The following is a 22,395-nucleotide window of genomic DNA, read 5'->3' as shown; positions in this document are numbered from 1 at the left end:
AAAGTATCCAACTGAATCAAAAACCATTCACCTAAATTGCCACTCTGGGTTATTTTTATCTTTAATTAATGTTCAGGAAATGTAAATTATTAAGAAAGGAAAATGGCTTTAAATTTCATGGTCAAAGTTTGATAAATCTTTTTTTAATCTTATCTTGCTTCATCGGTGCTCTTATTTTCTTTAAAAGATACTAAATAAATAAATAATAAAATAAAATTACTGAATAAAATAATTATGTCTCAGCATTGAGCCTATTAAAGTAAGACCACTCAGGAATAATGGGCACTATAAAGGAAGTGTCTCATCTTACCTATGAAAGGAGTTAACAGAAACAAAAAACACCCAAATATATTTTAATAGAATGTACGAGTAGATGATTGTCAATGAAACTTTCCCCTCCCCCCTGTGGAATCAAGAATAAAAAAATAAACTTTATTTTAAAGTGTGCCCTGAACTTTAGAGACAAGATTTTATAGTCAGTCTTGTGAGACAAAGTTCAAACTTCATTATCTACTGTGTAAGTCCGCAAAACATTTGAGGCTCCTTAGCTGTTCTTTGAGAAATAATGTATTCATGTCAAAAATTGATGAAAAGGATACATTTGATATTTTATGAAATGTGTTCTTGTCCATAATTCAATATTTATGCTTCAGTAAATATCAGTATATTAAATGAAGAATGGAAGGCCAGATTCCATATCTTTCTAAGGATAGAGAACTGAATTGAAAAACTCAGATGGTATGAATGTGCAGGAAGCCTTTGGATGAGATTAGTAATAGCTTGATTACCTCTTTCTAAAATTTAAATCTATTTTGATAAGCATTTTTAAGACGATGATTGTGATTTAAAATGTATACTTATCAAACTGAAGAACCTAAATATTTTATAGATTTTTCTAAAATTATAATATTAGTTTACAATGTAAAAGAAAGATTTATTTATAATTAATATGTTATCTAACAATATAATTATTAATTTTATTTAAATAAAATTCATTTGCAATAAAGAGCTATAAAAACATATATTTTATACACATATCATACTCGTAACAGCCACATAGTGCTGTGTCATATTAATACATAATATAACCGCTTATTACTTCATTAAATGAGGTATGTCTTTTAAATATGGAAAACTATCTTGAGCTCCTGCCTTTTGTACACATTCACGAGCAATGTTACATGAAAACATAATTTTTTCATTCAGGTTTAAATGATTTTTATAAATGAACGAATAAGCAAGTGCACCAAGAAACAAATCTCCAGCTCCCTGAAAAATAAGAAAAGAAATTTTTTTAATTTAAATAAATAAATTTTTATTTAACCAAACATATGTTAAAAATAATTTAAATAATTGATCTGTATAATAATTCTACATTGTGATCGATCTTCAATTACAAATCACAAGCTGTGCCTTTGCTGATGAGTTTAATACACTTCATAATAATGATAAAAAAAATGTGGGTTTTCTTGTTTTACTGTCTAGTCACTTTCCCATCTGTCTTTGCAGTTTCATTTCATTATTAAGAATTTTCTTCAAAACGCTTAAAAAATATATCCTTATAATCTATATCAAGAAGTTCGTTAAAACTTCGCCGGTAAGAGTCAGCAGAACTGTACGGCACGGCGAAGTCAAGGATCTATGATTACAATTCTAAACATAACTTAATCTAAAAATGAAATGAAAATGAGAAAAAATTTTAATAATAATTCCGTAAGATAACAATCAGTAATTCATAAAAAAAATAAAAGAATAATGTAACAAAACGCCGTGATATCCAAAAAGGTTACAATCAAATTGTAAACTGTAAGAGTCTCGCAGATATCATTTCTTCCGCTGAAAATACAAAGATTTTTGTAATATAAATAAAACTTTAAAAAAATGATGCTGATATCAAAAAAGGTAAGACACTACATTTCTATGATCAAAATCTGTTATTAAGTTAGAATTTTGTTTAGAAAAAATACATGTTAAATATATGTAATAGACAATAGTTATATAATAATAGATAATAAACAATGTTTAAGCGTTTCATATAATAAGCAAAAAAATAGAAAAATTTGTTACAAAACTCTTACCGGCCCGATTTCATTTATTAAACCACGAATAATCGTAAGTATTGTATTATTTTTGTAAATGTGATATGTATTACATATAAATGAACTCGGGCCGGTAAGCCCGTATTATTTTTCTTAAAAATAATAATAAAAATACTAGTGAGTTTTCTTCTGTTCTATTAATTGAATATGATAAATGTAGATTAACTAAAAATAACCATTATTATGCAGGGGGATGAAATAGCATTTAAAAACAATTTTTTTCAAAACTAAGATGCAGAGAGGAAACCTCTGTAACACTCGTGAAATAATGCTTTGTAACTCATATGTGCATGCTTCTCATTTTTTTGCGAGAATTACTAAATTTATGATTTCATTACCTAGTCAAGTACAGAATATTTAATCGCATTTTTATTTATAAATGTCACTTCATCCACATTGTAATGATTTCTGTTAATTATAATAATAAACCTTAACTTGTGTAGAATAATAACATGCATCCCAAATCTACAAAAAGTATAAAACACAAAAAAATGGTTTTTATTCTAAATCAGTCAAAGCTGAGATTACTTGTGATCAGTTAACTAGAACTATAGTCTAAATTATACACAATGGATACATATACACAGATTTCTTACAGTTCATTCAATTTTATTTCTAAGGAAGGAAAAACACTTGGCCAAGTTTTCTCTCGATAGTTTCTTTTCATTTCATCATACTCTGCTTCATTTCCATTCTCTTGGCTTATGATCCCATCTTTTATTCCCTCTGATTTACTACTCTTCTGTTTCCATTTCATTGAGATGATCCGCTTAATTACACCAGCGATTCTTGATTGGCTTCGAACCCAAATGTTCCTTTTTCTATCTCTTCTTGTAATCCCTACTACATTTCTCTCCATACTCCTGACTGTTGTCCTCGGCTTCTGTATATTCATTCTATCTAAAACCCATGTCTCACAAGCATATGTCAAAGCAGGCAGAACCAATCTCTCCCATAACTTTGCTTTTAACTATATGCTGGCTTGTGATTTAATAAACAGTTTGAATCAAGCAGCTTCCTTGAGCCTAATGTCCACCTTCTTCCTATTTACAGGGATTGCATATCAGTACCAATTTTGTATCCAACAGAAATCACTTCTTTTCATTCCACTCAGATGTCATTCAACAACAAATGTTGTAGTAGATGGTTCAGCAAATTAAATTTACACTTAGAAGGGTTTACTCAGATTACTAAATCTTTGGCCACTTCCTTAAATTCTTCCAGACTCAAAATCATCAGCAAAATCTGATGATTAAGCATGCTCTGTCCACCCTGACCCCCTTCTCCGGCCCAAATTTAATTTTTTGAATGCCTCATGCAGAACTAATGTAAATATCTTGGATAAGCTTATGTTCCCTTGCCAGATACATTTCCAAAATTTTATTTCCTTAACAAAACTCCATTCAAACTCAAACATGACTGTCGCTTTTCATAAATTCTTTGTTTGATTTGTTTATTAATGATTTTCCTTAAAAATGTCTGGATGTCTGGATGTCACCTTCCTTAATATGGAATCAAAAGCTATGAAAGGTCTATGAAAAGGTCTATGTAGAAAGTATAGAAAAGAAATTAATATTTTTTGATCTTGTTATCAGGAGAAACGTTCTGAAGCCTGCATGCTCCAGTGAAAGGAGCTGATCCACTTTATTTTTTAGTCTGCGGAACAACATTATCATAAACAACTTAAAAGTGATAGACAGTAGAAAAAACATCCTATATTTAGATAAATCTTTCTTATTACTTTTCTTAAATAATACAATCAGCTGTTGCTACAGGCCAATCCTCAGCTACCACTGCCTTTTTAATAAACAGCCTTATCAGGAAGGAGACTACCATTTGTCCATAGCTCCTAACACATTTCAGGGTAATCCCATCTGAGAGTGCTGCTTTTCCTGTACTCATTTTATTGATCAAGTTCATCCTGTTGTCTATTGATCAACCTTCTCTAGTATTATCTTAGCTTAGATTTCTTTTTTATGTATCAATTCCTCTTTTGATTCTATCATCTAATCATTCCAATACAGCACAGTAAAATACTTCCTAACTCTCTTCACTATTGCATACTTATCCCTGATCTTTACACATTTCCTATCCAGTAATGACAAAAGGCCTCAGATTAATAGTAGAAGGAAGATTAAAGAAAAACAAACCAACATACTTGGCGTTTATAGACCTAGAAAAGGCATTCGATAACGTAGACTGGGATAAAATGTTCAGCATTTTAAAAAAATTAGGGTTCAAATACAGAGATAGAAGAACAATTGCTAACATGTACAGGAACCAAACAGCAACAGTAACAATTGAAGAACATAAGAAAGAAGCCGTAATAAGAAAGGGAGTCCGACAAGGATGTTCCCTATCTCCGTTACTTTTTAATCTTTACATGGAACTAGCAGTTAATGATGTTAAAGAACAATTTAGATTCGGAGTAACAGTACAAGGTGAAAAGATAAAGATGCTACGATTTGCTGATGATATAGTAATTCTAGCCGAGAGTAAAAAGGATTTAGAAGAAACAATGAACGGCATAGATGAAGTCCTACGCAAGAACTATCGCATGAAAATAAACAAGAACAAAGCAAAAGTAATGAAATGTAGTAGAAATAACAAAGATGGACCACTGAATGTGAAAATAGGAGGAGAAAAGATTGTGGAGGCAGAAGAATTTTGTTATTTGGGAAGTAAAATTACTACAGATGGACGAAGCAGGAGCGATATAAAATGCCGAATAGCACAAGCTAAACGAGCCTTCAGTAAGAAATATAATTTGTTTACATCAAAAATTAATTTAAATGTCAGGAAAAGATTTTTGAAGGTGTATGTTTGGAGTGTCGCTTTATATAGAAGTGAAACTTGGACAATCGGAGTATCTGAGAAGAAAAGATTAGAAGCTTTTGAAATGCGGTGCTATAGGAGAATGTTAAAAATCAGATGGGTGGATAAAGTGACAAATGAAGAGGTATTGCAATGCAAATAGATGAAGAAAGAAGCATTTGGAAAAATATAGTTAATAGAAGAGACAGAATTATAGGCCACATACTAAGGCATCCTGGAATAGTCGCTTTAATATTGGAAGGACAAGTAGAAGGGAAAAATTGTGTAGGCAGACCACGTTTGGAATATGTAAAACAAATTGTTAGGGATGTAGGATGTAGAGGGTATACTGAAATGAAACGACTAGCCCTAGATAGGGAATCTTGGAGAGCTGCATCAAACCAGTCAAATGACTGAAGACAAAAAAAAAAAAAATGACAAAAGTTGATTCTGACTACCATATTTATCCTTTAGTTCTCTGAACCCTTCAGAGTTCTTCAAATCCTTGAGTTTGTTCATTTTATTTTATTGTCCTGCAACCAAACCATTAAGTCTTTCCTAACAGTGTTACTAAGCATCACAAAATCTAAAGCATTTATTTTAAACCAGTTTTCAAGCATTCACTTTATTTTATTCAGTTACCTTGCAATTTTTATTTTTATTATTTTTTTAAATTTAGTTATAAGTACCTAGCTAAACTGTAAACCAGAGTTTCCCAACCTTGTGGTTGTGGTCATATGAATGGGATCATGAAATTAGCCTACAACTTTACGCGTAAATGATAATGAAATCATTTTACGAGAAAAAATAATTTATTATAGACATTTTACTCACATTTATAAGTTCACATGTAAAGAATATAAATTAATGACACGGTTGCATTTGTTTTTCATCTAAAAGTTTCTCCATATGTGGATCTATGTTAAAAATGCACAAAAGCAACTTGTTTTCAAGTGAAAAAAGATGATTCCTATATTTAGCTATTAGCACAACCATAGACGAAAAGCCCTTTTCATAGAGGTAAGACCTCTGTGAAAGGGATTAATATTTTCAATGGTTCTGTCACTAAATTTCAATACTTACTTCGACAAGCAAGTCAAAACGTATCTAAATCTTCAGATGTGAATTGTAGCGGTAACGTTTTATCGGCAGAAATTTCAGTGAGCTGGTCGTGAATCTCAGCCAATAACTTAGCAGCTGCAACAACGTTTTCACTAAATGGATTCAGTAGCCATCTCTTCGAGAAATAATTTTTATCTTCCAGGAAATATCTTCACCAACTGAATTTTTAGCTCATGCAAATGCATCTTCATACTATCCAAACTGTGGTGAATAATAGTGTCTTCTGCAACCAAATTTTTCTCAATATAATCGGAAGTCAGTGGAAACATATCCAAATTTTTGCTTTGGCCGCGAATAATCCAAATATCAAGCTTTTTAATGAAAGCATGAACTTTGTCTGATATTAATAAAATGTTTTTATCGCGTCTTTGAAACTACACTTTCAAGTCGTTTAAATGCGAAAATACATCAGCTAAGTAAACCAAAAACGCCATATACCATTATTCTGTAAAAAAATAAGAATGGAATTTGTTTCTCCTAGAAAAATATTATTAATTAATTTCGCAATTCCTATAACCGGGTAACATTTTCCCCTGCGATAACCGTCTGACTTCTGTATGGAAAAGAAGATATTTCTTCTTTTCTCCCATTTCATCGCATAGTTTATCAAACAGCCTATTCTGTAAGGGTCGACTTTTAATAAAATTAACCATTTTTACTGATTTACAAAGAATATGTTTTGAGATTTTCCGGCATATTTCTCGTGGCAAGAGCATATCTGTGAAGGAAGCAGCGCGTCCATTCTGCCCTTGGTATTAGACGATCTTTAATTTTTTTCAGAAATCCACTTTTCTTTCCTGTTATCGCCTTTGCACCATCATTACATACTGCGATACATTTTGTCCAATCTATGTTTTAATAGCTTCATAGATAACATCATAAAGACATTGTCCTGTTCCATGACCAGGTATTGATTTTCAAAACAACATATTTTCTTTGATCGATCTGTCCCTATCGCATTTATATCTCACAAAACATAAAAACTGAAAGATATTTGTCACATCTGTTGATTCATCAAACTGAATACTAAAATATTCACTTGAACTCACTTACTGAATTATCGGATCACAAACATCGGCAGCCGTCATCGATTGGCCTTGATACTGTGTCGTTAGAAAGCGGAAAAATTTCTTTTTTTTTTGCTTCTTCCACGCCTGTTAAAACACTGACCATATAAACTGCAGCAAGCAATATAAGGTTTTCTGCGATTGTATGAGGTTTGAAAATCTTAGCTACTCTTAATGCTACGAGATAAGATGCTTCAAGTGTACTTTTATAAATATGGCTTTTACAAAAAAAAGCTTTTTAATTTCTCAAAGTATGAGAAATTTTATGATCCGGATGTTCATTTTCCAAGTGTCGAATTAATTTTAGTGGCTTCATGCTTTCATCCGAGAGGACTAGAAAGCAAACAACGCACTGTGGTTTTCCACCCTATGAGGTAAAACCATAATTTAAATAACTGTTATTGTACAATCTTGTCTTTTTACTATCGAATCACTATATGTAGATGGCTCACTTCGTTTTTTCACAAATTTATCCATTTTGCGTAAAAATATAATTGAAAAAAAAACCAGTTGCACTGTTTGACCGCACACTAAAATACCGAAACCTCAATTATTATTATTTTCAATGAAAAAACGCTTTTAAAAATTTAAATAAAGGTACCAGACACACGCTTCGCATTTGAAACTAAACTGACCTCCTGAAATCCCTTACGCCTCTTTTTTACTGCTGAGAGCACGACGAATTTAAACGTATCATACGCATATTCGAACATGATGTTCCTGTAGCAAATATTATGCAAGCAGATTAAATTACAAAGATCATATACACATAAGTTTGAACCTGTAAATTGCTCCTGTTTGTACACACACATACATACACGTTCATATTAGTCGCTATCAACGCAGCTAATACTTTTTAACTAGGTTTCATTGGGTTGGGATTGGGGGTCGCGAAATATTCATTATACAGTTTTTTTTTTACTTTTTGGGGGTCGTGGGGCTAAAACGGTTGAGAGTTACTGCTGTAAGCTTTAAGAGCTCATAATCTTTTTTAGAGGACACATTTGTTTTCACAATATAACTAACTGGCTTATATTTCACCAATAAATCTAAATCTCAATTAAGTTACACTATATTAAAATAAGGGTGAATATCAAATGTTTTTTTTTTAAGTGTACATTGCAGGCTCTATTCTAAAAATATTCATGCATCCATCACATATTTTTTTCATTCAGTAAGTGTTTCATACGCGATTGCTTTCTTAAATAAAAAAAAAAAAAAAAAAGGTGATATGCATATGTCAAAATGTATGCACTCAGAATTTGAGTCCTGTACTACTTTTGAAGTTGGAAAATTTTTGTCCGATTAATAAACTTCCCTGAATTTCTATTTTCATAAAATAATGATATCTATGAAATTTCATAGATTAATTAAAATGTGATAAAGAATTGACTGTTTAATGTAAAGACTCACGTTTAGTACCTACTTTATCTTTCTAAATAGTGTATTTCAAAATTAATGATATAATAATACTCATTAAAATAATTAATAATGTTCACTCTTTTTGATGTTTTACAAAAAAATTCAATAATTATGATTTTTCATATTCAAGGTATATTTAAAAATTACAGTAACTTTACCAATTTTGAGACTCACTGATGCCTTGTGATACTTATTTATTATCCAGAGTGTTCATAAAGTATGGCAACCTTTAAATAAAAACTTTCCAATTGTTAAAAACAGAAAAATGAAATTTATCAAACACTCCTTCCTCAAAGATCTTTTTTTTTAGACTACCATGTTCCAAACATTTAAATACAAACATTTTATAAAAGACTGCAAACCGCTTTTGAAACTAAATTTGAAAATACTAAATGGCCACCATTTTGGTTATGGCTGTTGTAACTTAATGTTTTTTACATCATAATTTTTATTTTTTACTACATTTTGCAATTATATATCATAACCCTACCTTTTCTATTTAAAACTTTTGAGTCGTCCTCCTTGGTTTCCTATGGGTGCTTGAGGTGTGATGGTTTATAAAATGAAAAACTTGATCGTTTTGAGGTAAGAGCATTTGCTAAATTTTATTTTTCAATGTCTAACAATCAAGTAATTTAAGCAAAAAAAATTTAAGGAGTTGCCACACTTTATGAACACTGTTTAATATTATGTTATTATTTTTTACTACCGTACAATAATATTTTATCTACTTACCTTTGTGAAATGTGATTTTGATATTTTAATTACCTCAATTTATGTGAAAAATCTAAAGATGGATCATATGTTCTGAAATTAGTAATTTTAATTCATCCATTAACAAAGTTAACTACAGATGAAGATAGAGTAATACGAGTATTCTTTCATATGGAATTTGTAAAAAAAGGCTACTTTTACTTGCATATAAATAAAATTACTCTAATATTAGGTACATTGTTTTTAAAGCTATTTTTAAAAAATATATTTATAAATATTACTTACAGTTGTGTCAACTGGATTATCAATTGGATTAACTTTAACGTGAACTGGTTCTTTTTGTGTTTTTGTTGCAAATGCTGCACCCTGACTTCCCAATGATATTATAGCAGTTTTACAACCTAATTTTATGAAACTTTTTAATGCAGCATATGCATCTTCAATTGTTTTTACTACAACTTTTGTTATCATTTCAGCCTGTAACAACATTTTTTTAATAATTTATTTGATTTTTTATTGGATTTTTCAATTTATTAAATATTATATTATATAATTGTGAAAAAGGCTGGGTGACCAGCTTTGTCAAGCTTTTTTCAGATTACATAATATCTCCGACTAGCCTACTTTCATTTTCTAATAAAAGCTGGAATGCTGATAAATGTTAAACAAAAAATTACTTAAATACTATTTCTAAATATTCTTTTTTTTCAATTTTCTCTACAAATAAATTAAAGTGTAAAATAATTATGTAATAATCATAAGTAGAAAGCTTCATTGTTAAGAAAAAGGGGAAAAAGGGGGTTGTTTCATTTTTTAAGTAAAGACAGAGGGGAGATAATGAGCAGAGGGAATGGCAACAGGAGATTATGACTTGCCCAGGTCCATAGGTATGAGGATACCCTTCACTTTTTTTTAGGACAGTTTATGAAAAATAGATTTTATTTATTTTATTTTTTCACAGTAAAATTTATTTACCTAATAACTATAGACTGAAAGCATGTAACATTTTATGTTCTACTTTTATTTTTTCATTGTTCTGTCTCATAAGAGTATCCTAATTCAGCTTGGCAGCTGATATTAGCCAATCTTAGACCAAATTTGGTCTAAGATTGGCAGTATTAATCTTGGCTTCAAAAAATTTTGATAGTATCTTATATGAATTAAAAATTCTCTTATTTTACAACACTTTTACAGTCATATTCCACATGGGGCATAATAACACAAGTATATGGTTGTAGTTAAAAATCTTACCCTGTAACCTGTTTACAAGAAATGGCATTACTAGACTTAAATGTTGACTCTGCCACCTTTTATTAAAATGGTTAATTATTATTTGATATAAACTGATTTCTCCAAAATTAAATTTCTGTGGTTTACCCATTTAATGAGAAAAAACTGCTTAATTCTTATAATATCTATTGTAATGTTTCATTATTAAATTATAAATAAAATATTATTACAAGAAGACCCAACAATTATATCTGATAAGCACCTTAATCTTTGGATAGACTTTTTTACAAGTATCTGTAATAGAATTGGTACATGAGTTATAACAATAGCTCCCTTACACAGTTTAGTGAGCTTGAAGCCAAAACTCACAGTGGACCTGTTAACAGATCAACAAATTTTGCATTGTCTAGCTAAATAATATGCAACAACAACTGTTATTCCTGTAGATAACAAATAACAAATTGAGAACAGTGTGGGGCTTCCTTAAGCCTGATTCCTGAAGTTGTGTAGCATATGGAAGCATCCATCGGAATTACACTTATAAAAGTTTCCTGATGGAAGATAACTGATAGTAAGAGAAGAATTAGAATGTTTTACAAAATAAAAATAAAATAATAATTTTTATCCTTTTTATACATGCAAGAAATAACAGGAATAATTTATTAATATTTTATTAATTTATCCCAAAAACTATAACTGATATTATTACACTGACTTTTTTATGAATAATTAACCACATAAGGTGAAAGCTTGTGCATGGGAACATGGAATGGAAATTTTGTATTATATGAAAGATGCCATGCCTGACCAGAATTCATACCTAAAACCTTCTGGATGAAAGGCTGATACTACCACTCTGCCAAAGAGGTATATTTAATGTATATTTTAAAGAAATGTATTGATAAGTTGCAGTATATTTTATTAAAAAAATTAATTTTTTTTTTTCATTAATTTATATAATCGATATGAATCAATACATTTAATCAATTATTAATATTTTTTTAAACTTACCTCAGTTTCGTTTACAACCAGGATATCACACAATGTAAAAATAATAGGATCAATATTTTCTTTTGCAGGAGATGGGTTAAACATCAGTACCGCTGCAAAGGAAACATTTTTTTACAAAATAAGTTATACAAGTGGAAATTGAGTAACTTTCATAATAATTATGTATTATAATGAAGTAATAATGTTGAATAGCATTCAGAGAGTAAAAGTTGAAAAACACTGTATCAATAAATAATATTGTTATGCAGTGTAATTGTAACACGGAATGATAGAATGTTATTAACATTCATCAATAAATTGTTTTACACACATGCACACGCATACACACACACACACACACACACACACAGAGAGAGAGAGAGAGAGCGAGACAGAGAGAGAGAGAGAGAGAGAGAGAGAGCGAGAGAGAGAGAGAGAGAGAGAGAGCGAGACAGAGAGAGAGAGAGCGAGACAGAGAGAGAGAGCGAGACAGAGAGAGAGAGAGAGAGAGAGTGATGGAAAGGGGTAGGAGGAAGAGAGCGCTACATCTATAGTAATTAATTTTAAAAAGTTATGTTTTATGGTATACAGTTTTTTAACTAATTGTAATTTATAATTCTTTTTGCATCAATTATATGTTATTTGATGTATTTCTTTATTCCTTTCTATAATTTAATACTCTTTAATTTTACTTTACTTGATATACTCCACATCCTCAATTATCTGCTTCACGTTTTAAAATCTTTAGGTTCCTTGCATATTTTACAATGCACATTCATTCTAACACCAAATTAACTAAGCATAGGTCCTGACCCAGCAACCTAATTCTTCATTTTATAAAATTCTATAACAAACTTGCTCTTCTTCTTCACAAAAACCTGTTAGATTTTTAGATGAAACCAAAATGTCCAGAAAATCATTCTGAAATTACAAATTCTCTTACTACACTCATGTTTTGATAGAAATTGTCATACTTCATCTTTCTGGCTTTCTTATTTTTTATATTTTTAATAAACCTTAAAAATATATACTGTCACATACAGAGGCATAATTTATTTGTTTTTCCAGGATAATCTCAAGAACTATTGAGCCAATATGAAGAATTCCTACATTTTTTTTAAAGCTTACTTCTTCACAAGTCACATAAACTACATACTCGTAGCAATTACATACCTCCACTCCATACACCACTGTAATTTTACCCTTTTTTATATATTTTTTACTTTCCCGTCTAGTCCTATAGCAGAGGTATAGCTTTAAAAGGGAAAGCATTGTAATCGGTCCAATTTGGGCATATCTGGATTTCACCAGGTCTTTACGTTTTGACGCCTAAGGAACCCAAAAAAACTCAAAAACGAGATGGAAATTTTCATATGTATATGTGTGTGTTTAGTGTCACACTAAATCACCTTACATCTCCAGAACTATTCAACCAATTTTGATCAAACTTGATCAGAATGGACACTGATGGGATATTAAATTAAAAATCATACCCCCAACCCAAAAAATTCTCTAAATAAACTAGTGGATAAGTGGATATACTGCATCATTAGTACCTTCTTTCACCACAACGAACACTAGTGTAGCACTGACATACAGCTGCTGTAGTTGTTTCCTATGATGTAACATCACAGGTGAAAGGTAGAATTAAATAAAAATATAATATTTTAAGTGTAAAAAAACATTTAGAGTTGCCGCTAGTACTGCCACACCAGCACGAATGAAATACAGTATGCGCGTGTGCTTTAGTCAGAATCATTGAATTAAATAAACAAAAAATATTATATTTAAATAAAATGATAAATATTTTAAATTAAGTTGTGTGTGTATGTGTATGTAAGCTGTGCATCAGAAAAAAGCTGGGTGACAGGAAAGTCCTACAACTGTGTTGTCAGGTTTTTGTGTAATATAATAAATCATTTTTAAATTTAAAAAATAGTCTGATTTTGAAAAAAGAAACATTTTAAAAACAAAATTCTTCCCAATTTACTTGTCAATCCCAATGTTTCCCAATTTACTCATCTCCGTGTTCATTCAATTAAAAAAATTAAATATTGAAATATTTAATCATTCTTTTTCAACATATGTAAAAAAAATTTATCTGCAAAAAAAATAAATCACTGGTGCAAAGAGGTTCAGATCCTCCTTGGAGGCTAGCCATACTTAATTTAATACTGCCATATGAAAAAAATCTAAATTGCAGCATTTAAAATAATTTTTTTACAAAATGTTTTTACTGTTATAATAAATTTAACAAAAATAAAATTAATAAAAATAAATTTAAATTAATGTCTATCTGGTCAGACCTCTAACCTATTCAGTAAATACATTAGAAGTATTGAAGTAATTAAATTTATTTTGTTTTCTACCTTCAGGAAAAAATAAAAAACCTAATATTTTCCAAGTAGTTCAAGCCTTTTTTCCCCTAATGGCCTCTAACTCCTCAATAAGAAAATTATAATATTGTTATATTCAAATCATCTTTGTATTTTACCTTAAAGAAATTTTTTAAAAATCATGATATTTTTCAGTGACAAGCCCTCTTGATGTTGTCAGCATGACAATCCACTTTGCCTCAAAAGTTCTTTAGCTGTTTAATTAAATATTTTAATTTCCTTTTTATTTCTAAATATTCATTATTTTTTCAAAGGATTGTGTATCTTGGGACTATCAAAATTTTTAGTTCCATTGTCCTGTATGCTCATTAATAAAATTTAAACTTTGCAACACACAAACTACATCATTTTCCAAGAACACAAAAAAACTTCAATGATGTTAAAAGAGATCAGGGATCCCTTGTCATCCCAAAACTTTAATTAATTACAAGTAAAATTTTAATGGTTTTAAATTATTGAAAATGTAAATATTATGGTGTTCTAGCCATTCATTTTTAATACTCTTATTTTCAAGATGATTAAAGAAAGAGATCACTGATCTGGAGCAGGTTTCCTTTGCATCCATCCAGAAGCCTCAAAATATGAAAATCTAATGGACTGCAAAATTTAATGTGAAATGAATGTTTTAGCGAATTAAGAATGATTGAAATCTATGCACATAAATGTAAACTTTTATGTGCACATTCCCTCAATAAATTATTTCATTTCATAGTGTTTAAAAAGGAAATCTGATGCAATCAAGCTGAACTATTTCATACAGTTAATAATTACAACTTTATGAACTATTTGCTGTTCAGGCCATAATTATTTGGCACCCTCAAGAATCAATAAATTGGCTTCCCCTTTCAGTAAACATTCCTTATTCTTTCCTCTCCAAATTCAATCACCAGTTATGATAGCACCTTTCTTTATTACATGGATATCTGTTTCTTGGCTGTTATTTCATTTTCAAGCTCCCCTATTAACTATAATGCCTAAAATTTATAGGACTCATTTTTGTGAATTTCATTTTTATTCTATCTATATTTTAAAAAAATGATTATGCATACCATTGCTTTTTTCTTTAAATAGCTTCATTGCTGCAACACTTGTTTCAAGAGGAATTTCTAGTTGAAATAATCCAACTTTAGCTTGCTTTATGATATCAGCAGCTAATTCTACATCCATTGGTGACAATAAACCATTAGCTCCTTCTACAATTAATATATAATTATCACCTGAAAAATAATTAATTTATTTAAAAAATGTATAATTACCGGTTTAAAAGCTGATTTATCAACACCATTGGCTGTTATAAATAATGTGTGAACTACTACAAAGCTATTAACATAAATCCTTTTTTTTTATTTTAAGATTAACTTACCTTGGGGATAACAGCACTATAGAACTGGAGAGTTCTTATTGATAGATTTGACTATAATCTGATGTAACTTTAAGTTATATTAGATTGCAACTTATTTCCTTAATCAGCAAACTTAAATAAACTTTTCAGACACAAAACTAGGCTTTTTTAAAACAGTCTTGGTGGATAGGTCAAATAAGTTTTGAACTAATGATCTATGTGCTAACACATAACTGCAGATAAAAGATGGATTATTAGAAAGGATTGGGAACCTGGTTTATTCAATAAGGAACTGAGTCTAAGGTCAGGCTTTTTTTACAGCCATCGAATAGACCTGTTCCCAGATAGGTCTATGAGGCAAACAAGCTTATGACGAACATAACACCGGATTTTGTTATTGACCACATGGTGCAAAGCGAGGTGGGTTGGTTAGAGATGGCCAACCTGGCACATAGAATACTGAAACAGAAAATAGAGGAAGAAACTCTCTGAAGAGGGGAAGGTAGCAATAGAAGAGAAATGCCTTGTTTTTCTCCACGGAATGTCTCGTGTGGCAGGAAGGTCTCTTGAAGTTCTCACCATGAGGATTAGGATGATACGGTAGCACAGACGTACTTCGCTACTTTAGCAGCCTGGTTAGTTTTAGTTTATAGTATTATAATTTCCTTTGTATTTGTAGTTATATTTTGTGTCATGATTGCTGCTATGTTTATTAGTTTGGGAATGTGTATGTGTGGCACTCCACACAAGGTTTCAAGGTTGGTGGGGTAGCTGTGGAGTTTTTGTTTCTATTCTCATTAATGGGATGGGGATATAAAACTAGGTTCTGTTGTTAATATGTCTTCAGTCTTAGGTCAAAGTATTTATTGTTGTATTGTATTATGTGTTATAACGTGTATAAATGTTATCTTGTGGTGATGGTGGAGGAATATAAGGTTTTGTACAATAATGTAATGTAATAATAGGTACTGTAATGACGTGTCCTATTGGAGGTTATGTTTTATCATTACACCATAAATAATTGTTATTGTAATGTTTCATAATATTGGTGTATATTATCCTTTGTAGTTACGAGTTTATTTGTATATTGTAATGTTTAATATTATTAACGTGTATTTTTTCTTTCTGATGTTATGTTTTTATTGTACTGCAAATAATAAGTATTGTAAAGTTTTAAGAATATTAGTGCATATTCTTTGATGTAATGATTGTATCTTTGTTGTATGGTAAACTTTGTATAGTAATAATGTAATGTTAGGGCATGTAGTGAGATGTCTTAAACGTATCGGTAGTGTGGTTTGTGTATTGTATATTATAGTGAATATATTATTTACTATATGTGGTTCTACACATATGGTCTTGGTGGCGGGTCACACACTAGGTGTGTTGTTACCAACGCTGGGGTTGTTGTGTTCTGATGTATTTGTTTATATAAGAAGAAAAAAAAATCAGATGAGGAAGACTTCAAAAAATTTAGGAACTTTAGGGTCAAAGTGTGGCAACATTTAGGGCCAGGGTGATAGCCTCTAGTCTAGGGTGTTTTGGCCTGCCCACATGCAAGAGTGGGGGGAGGTTGGAGCTCCCCGATGATGATATAGAGGACTCTCGAGGTGTGAGAGGGTCGCGAACAGCAAAGAACACACGTCTGGAGCTTGTAGAGTAGGACCAGGGAGGGTAGCTCTCCAGCGGAGGGGTGCAGGGGGCATTGGCTGTCCAGAAGAGGAAGTTGGCATGTTCCTATGAGGCTGGAGGGACCTCATTGGGAAAGCCCCTTGAAGGGGTAAGTCAGGGAGGGTAGAGACTGCTACCATGACACCCTGAGGTGATTGTGTTGTACCTAACGGCGGGGACTGCTTTCCTTGGGGTTGTTTAAAAAAGGAAAAAACAAAAGGTCTATGAGGCAAAACTACCCTTTTCCACCATCAAATTACACATATTAAAATTCTAGTAATTTGTAGAAGTCATCAAATTCTTACCATTTATTCGATCGGGCAGGAAAAGAAAAGATCAAGGATAAGATAAAGGGGATGTGATTAAGGAATGACTTAACTGTAGTAATTGCAGTTAATCCTATCCAAAAGAGTACTTCAGAACTTTTCCAGGTAATGGGGACTCATTCCATTCGAAAACTCTAGGATTCATATACCTAAACCCAGGGTAATAAGAGCGCATACTGACATATATTCTTGCATGTACTAGCTTAAATATTCATATAAAATAAAAATATAAAATATATATTCATACAAATACTCATAAATCATTGCTCCTGATCTAAAGAGTCATTTGAAATGAGACTTGGGCTTCTCTAATTAAAACCTCAACATTCATAGAATTGTATGGCAGATGTAAGTAACCGACTAACCAATTGTATAAACATTCTATCAGATCTCTATAAGAGGATGTAAAAGATGTAATGAGGATATAACTTTTAATGAAATGAATACAATGTAAAATTATAATTAAACTGCAATATTAATTATTAGATTTAAAAAGAAAACAATAAAATAAATTTCAGTAAACGATAAAAATGTTAAATTATAGCAAAAGAAGGCATTCAAATATCTGTTTTATATTAGCAAGCAATCGATAAATTATTTTATGCAGTTATAAATGAAAACTCACCTTCACTTTCAGAAACAGTAATTTGTGCAACTCCACTTGATATTCCGCTAGTGATCATAACATGGCTTGTATTTACATTATGTTTCTTTAGTAAATCAAAATATTCTTTTCCAAAATTATCATCACCTAACTTTTACATTTATATAAAAAAGAATATCAATTACATTAAAACCAAGATTCTTATGAGTACATTATGTTAAATCTATTGTAAAAAATATTTCTAAATAAAATCATATAATTTAATTATTAAGATATTTACATATTTTTTTTTTTTTACTTACACACTTGAACGTTTTTGATTTTTTCTGTGTTTAAGAGAAATAGATTATTATATTCATTGATTCATATTAATTTCTATATGTTTTTACATATCATGTGGTATAAATGAGATCAACAATACTAATTCTGAAATAAATCCTTCATCACTTTCAGTTCAATAACATTAAAATAATTATTTTAAATCGTACGAACCATGAGATATTTATTAAAAATTATCAAACAGAAAAAGAACTAGGTCTCATGATTAAAATAGAAGTCAAAGAAAGGAAAGCTCCAATGCAGAAAGGAATAAGAAAAAAATAAGCGGTATGTTGGTTTTAAATAAAGCAAAATAAATAAATAAAATATTTTATTTTGGTCGACATATAATTATACTATATTGTAGTATAGATCATACAAAAAGCATATACATAGATGTGTGCTATTTTACAGAGACTGCCCCAGTACTGTCAAGAGAAACTGTGATAAAACCTTGTTCAGAACAGAAAAATTAATTATAAAGAAGAAAGATAGAATCAATTAAAGTTCATATTAATGTACGAAATAGTAAAAATAATAATTAATAATACAGGAAATATATAAGATGCAGAAAACATAGAAATGTTAAGATTTACTGATAATACTGTTCTTTTTATAGAAAACAGAAATTATTTAAAAGAAATACTTAATGCCAAGGATTTATTACTGAGAGAGAAATTTACTTTTAAAATAAATAAGAGTAAGAAGAAGATAATGAAATATGACAAAAAGGAGGATAATGAGAAATTATCTATTAAAATAAGAGAACAAAATATACAAGAAGCAGGAGAAATTTGTTATTTAGTAGTAAAATTAAAAAGGATAGAAATGAAGTAATGCAGACATCAAAAGTAGATTGGCACAATACTAATACTGGTATCAAATAAAGACCCAAGAATTAGAAGGAAATTCTTGAAAATATTTGTGTGGAGCCTAACACTTTATAATGGTGAATGGTAGACAATAGGAAAAACAGAAAGTAAAAGAATGTAGGCCTTCAAAATGTAATATTACATTAAGTGTAATAGGAAATGTAATATTGAAAGTTATGTGGGTCAGTAAAATTTGAAATGAAGAAGTTTTCATTTAAGAGTCTTAAATGAGAGAAGAGAGAAATTTGCAGTAGACGTTTGTAAAGAGATGGTGCATTATGCACTAGAACATCCACATTTACTTAATTTGGTGATAGACGGATATGAAGAAGATAAAAACTGTAGAAGAAGACAAAGATTAGAATATATAAAAGAAATAGTTGAGGATGTAGTAAGCATAATGATGTTAGAAATTTGCATAAAACAGAAAGGAATGGAAAATAGCATCAAAGCAAGACATTTGAATAAAAAAGGTGACAAAACTAAATAAATCAAGTCAGGAAAAAAGAAAATTTCAATTTAAATTGCTAATAAAATTACTTCAGTGCACGCTATTTGTACGTGTTGATTGAGGATGCAGAAAAATCAATTGTACTTTTTTTTATAGTTTACTCACCAATAAGATCTCTAAAACTATTTATTTAAATATAATAAAAACAGGAATAGAATCTCAATAAAATCATATGCCATAATATCAAATTTATTGTGCTTTACTGTGAAAAAGTTTTCTTTGTTGGTTTGGGTAATAATTAGAAATAAATCTCTTTATTTGTAATAAATGTTGCAGATCTTTTGATGTAAGTGCTGGAAAGGTTAGAATTTTTAATCTACAAAATGTTATGCCACATGATTCACATTTAATTTACAGATACCAAACAATAATCTGATAGCCCATCTTTGTATCTTGGAAACTCATTTAGTCTTTTTGAAGGAGTCAAAGATATTAATTATTTTTAAAAATTAAAAGAAGTTTTTGAAACAGAATGTTATGGAAGAATATTGAAAATTACATGCAATGACAAAATTATAAATAAAAAAAGTTTAGGATGAATCATATAAAAAGGAAGAATAAATACTAACCAGAAAAAAACTAGGTCAGTAGATCATAGAATGAATTAAGTGATGGAAGGAAGTTTAGAAGGAAAAAACTATCTTGAGGAAGAGCTAAAGATTAAAATGCATAAATTAACATGAAAACGTAGATGTATGAATATGCTAAAATTATAATATTCGTGAACTGGAGAAGGTGGATGGAAAGAAAAGTGATTAAAATAAATGAAGTGAGAGATGACAAAAAAAATAATAATATACATTAGATTTAATTTAAGGTTCACATTTCATACAAAAATTCATATCATAAAAGATTATGAGTATGAGTGATTTATTAAGTCAAAGAATTAATTAAATTGGTCTGTTGCACTGATCAAGAAATTTTCCTGAAATGAAAAGATTTATTTATTTTTTTAAATCTATATAAGAATTAAAACTACTCCATAATTATGCGAACAGGTTTGTGATTTAGGAGAAATCGTGCTATGTAAGACTACAACCTTCATCAAGGTCAATGGACTTTATAATTAATAGAGCATATTTTATCTGTAAGGTGGAGATGAACAGTTAATCTGATAACTAGATATACTACATGTTCTTGAATTTCATTTCTTTTTTTCTTCTTACAAACAACAGTTGTATTTCTCATTAAAATATATATGAAGACATGACAAACATCACTTCTTTTTTATTAGTAAATCATTATTGTTGTTTTTAAATGATTTTTTTAATACATTTTCTAAATTTTTCTACGCTTAGGCGGGAATTTTTTCCCCTTGAGCACCTAGCCTTTCTGATTCCAGCCAACTAGAGGATACGAGCAGTGTAAAATTTAAATATAAAGTAGCTTTTCCAACTAATCATTCTTCAACCTTATAGATATTTACTTTCAGAATTCATAATCTAAATATTGTTTTAATTCAGTTAACAATCAGTCATTTATCGATTACTAAACTATTAATTAATCCAGCAGCACAGTAAAAAAAAAAAAAATAGTCCAATATATCTGTTCAAGATCTCCGATATAAGATAAAAGTAAAATACATTTATGTAATTCACTTTGAAAATCATTAGTAAATCACGATAAGTTGTGAATACCATAACTCTGAGAACAACATCCAGTACAAAATTACTAAAAGACTATTTCCAAGTTTTGAAGTTTATATGCATGCAGTGCAGGCAAAGCTGCAACAGGAGATGCTAGTTTTTAAATAATTCAAATACATTATTTATTTTTCAAACTGATGTAATTAAGTAGACGGTAGTTAAAATGGAGAAAATTGCTTCATAACTTTTGATTATTTTGTCATAAATTAAATTTTATTTCATATGAAACAAGGTTTTAAAGAAGAGATTTATTTTTATTTTTGCTCCTTTACATGAACTATTAACAGGTGTAGATAATCTTTCTGTTTAACAATAAATATTTTTAACTCTATTTGTCAAGGATTTATAGTAGAGAATCTTTAATTTATCAGAACTGCTTTTGTAGAATAAAACAACAAAATATATGACGTAGCAAAACTTAGATTAGAAAATGTCTTCTAGACTTAAATATTAAAATAATCACTTTAAAGAACTTCAACTTTAAAGAACGTTTATTTCAATTTGACCGATTCCTTTGTTTTTCACTAGTATATATGCATATGTGACTATGTCAGTATAGTAATAACTATTATATAAAAATTAAAATTAAAAAAAGTTTTTAAATTAGAAAACGTAATAATCTATAACATTACCCTTGCAATCATAGCAGTTGAAGCACCAAGTTTAGCAGCAGCAATACATTGATTTGCTCCTTTTCCACCAAAACCTGATGTAAATTTCTTACCGTATATAGTTTCACCACGTTTTGGTATTCTATCAGTGTAGCTGAAATCATGTAGTTAAAATTATGTAACAAGTCAACCTAAAAATTTATTCATAACGCTACTTTTCTTCATTATAGTAATATACTACTTTGCTAAGTAGCTATTACCTGAAGAAAATAATTTTTTTAAAAATAAGCCAAAATAATTATGTTTGAGAATTGATTACCGTAAAGGTAGTTGTTATACAGAATTTTGGAAAAATTTGTTAAATATTCTGAACAAACAGAGTTGATACTATTGGATTATCTTATTTTTAAATGAAAATAAATAATACAAAATGAAAAGATCAAATCTTTATGAATCTCAAATAGACAAAAAAAAACCAGGATGAATACTTGGCAAGAGACAACATCTATTCAGTATTTTTTCTATATTCTATCAGCAGTACTGATAATGAAAGAAAATTGTATAAACATAGTTATATCATTTGCATTCTAACTCACAAACAATTTCATGATGTATTTCAAAATGTTCCTTTCATAAATAA

The 22,395-nt window shown here is 29.6% G+C and overlaps 1 protein-coding gene across 4 annotated transcripts in view; it reads right to left on the bottom strand.

Annotated features, from left to right (window-relative positions):
• Positions 1-913: 913 nt before the first annotated feature.
• The window catches only part of LOC142324039 (ribokinase-like), a 44,320-nt gene continuing 22,838 nt past the window's right edge, over positions 914-22,395 (bottom strand). For all 4 annotated transcript variants that reach the window (XM_075364627.1, XM_075364628.1, XM_075364630.1 and 1 more), the window contains 6 exons: positions 21,777-21,909; positions 17,819-17,948; positions 14,904-15,071; positions 11,480-11,571; positions 9,524-9,715; positions 914-1,269 (listed from right to left, as the gene is read on the bottom strand). In XM_075364627.1, coding sequence (XP_075220742.1) covers positions 1,096-1,269; positions 9,524-9,715; positions 11,480-11,571; positions 14,904-15,071; positions 17,819-17,948; positions 21,777-21,909 — 889 coding nt within the window. In that variant the 3' untranslated portion in view covers positions 914-1,095. The remainder of the gene's footprint in view (positions 1,270-9,523; positions 9,716-11,479; positions 11,572-14,903; positions 15,072-17,818; positions 17,949-21,776; positions 21,910-22,395) is intronic.

This window comes from Lycorma delicatula, chromosome 4 (assembly GCF_047948215.1).
Source record: "Lycorma delicatula isolate Av1 chromosome 4, ASM4794821v1, whole genome shotgun sequence".
Taxonomy (NCBI): Eukaryota; Metazoa; Arthropoda; class Insecta; order Hemiptera; family Fulgoridae; genus Lycorma; species Lycorma delicatula.
Note: the sequence above shows the minus strand (reverse complement) of the source record. Positions and strands in the feature narration are given on the sequence as shown.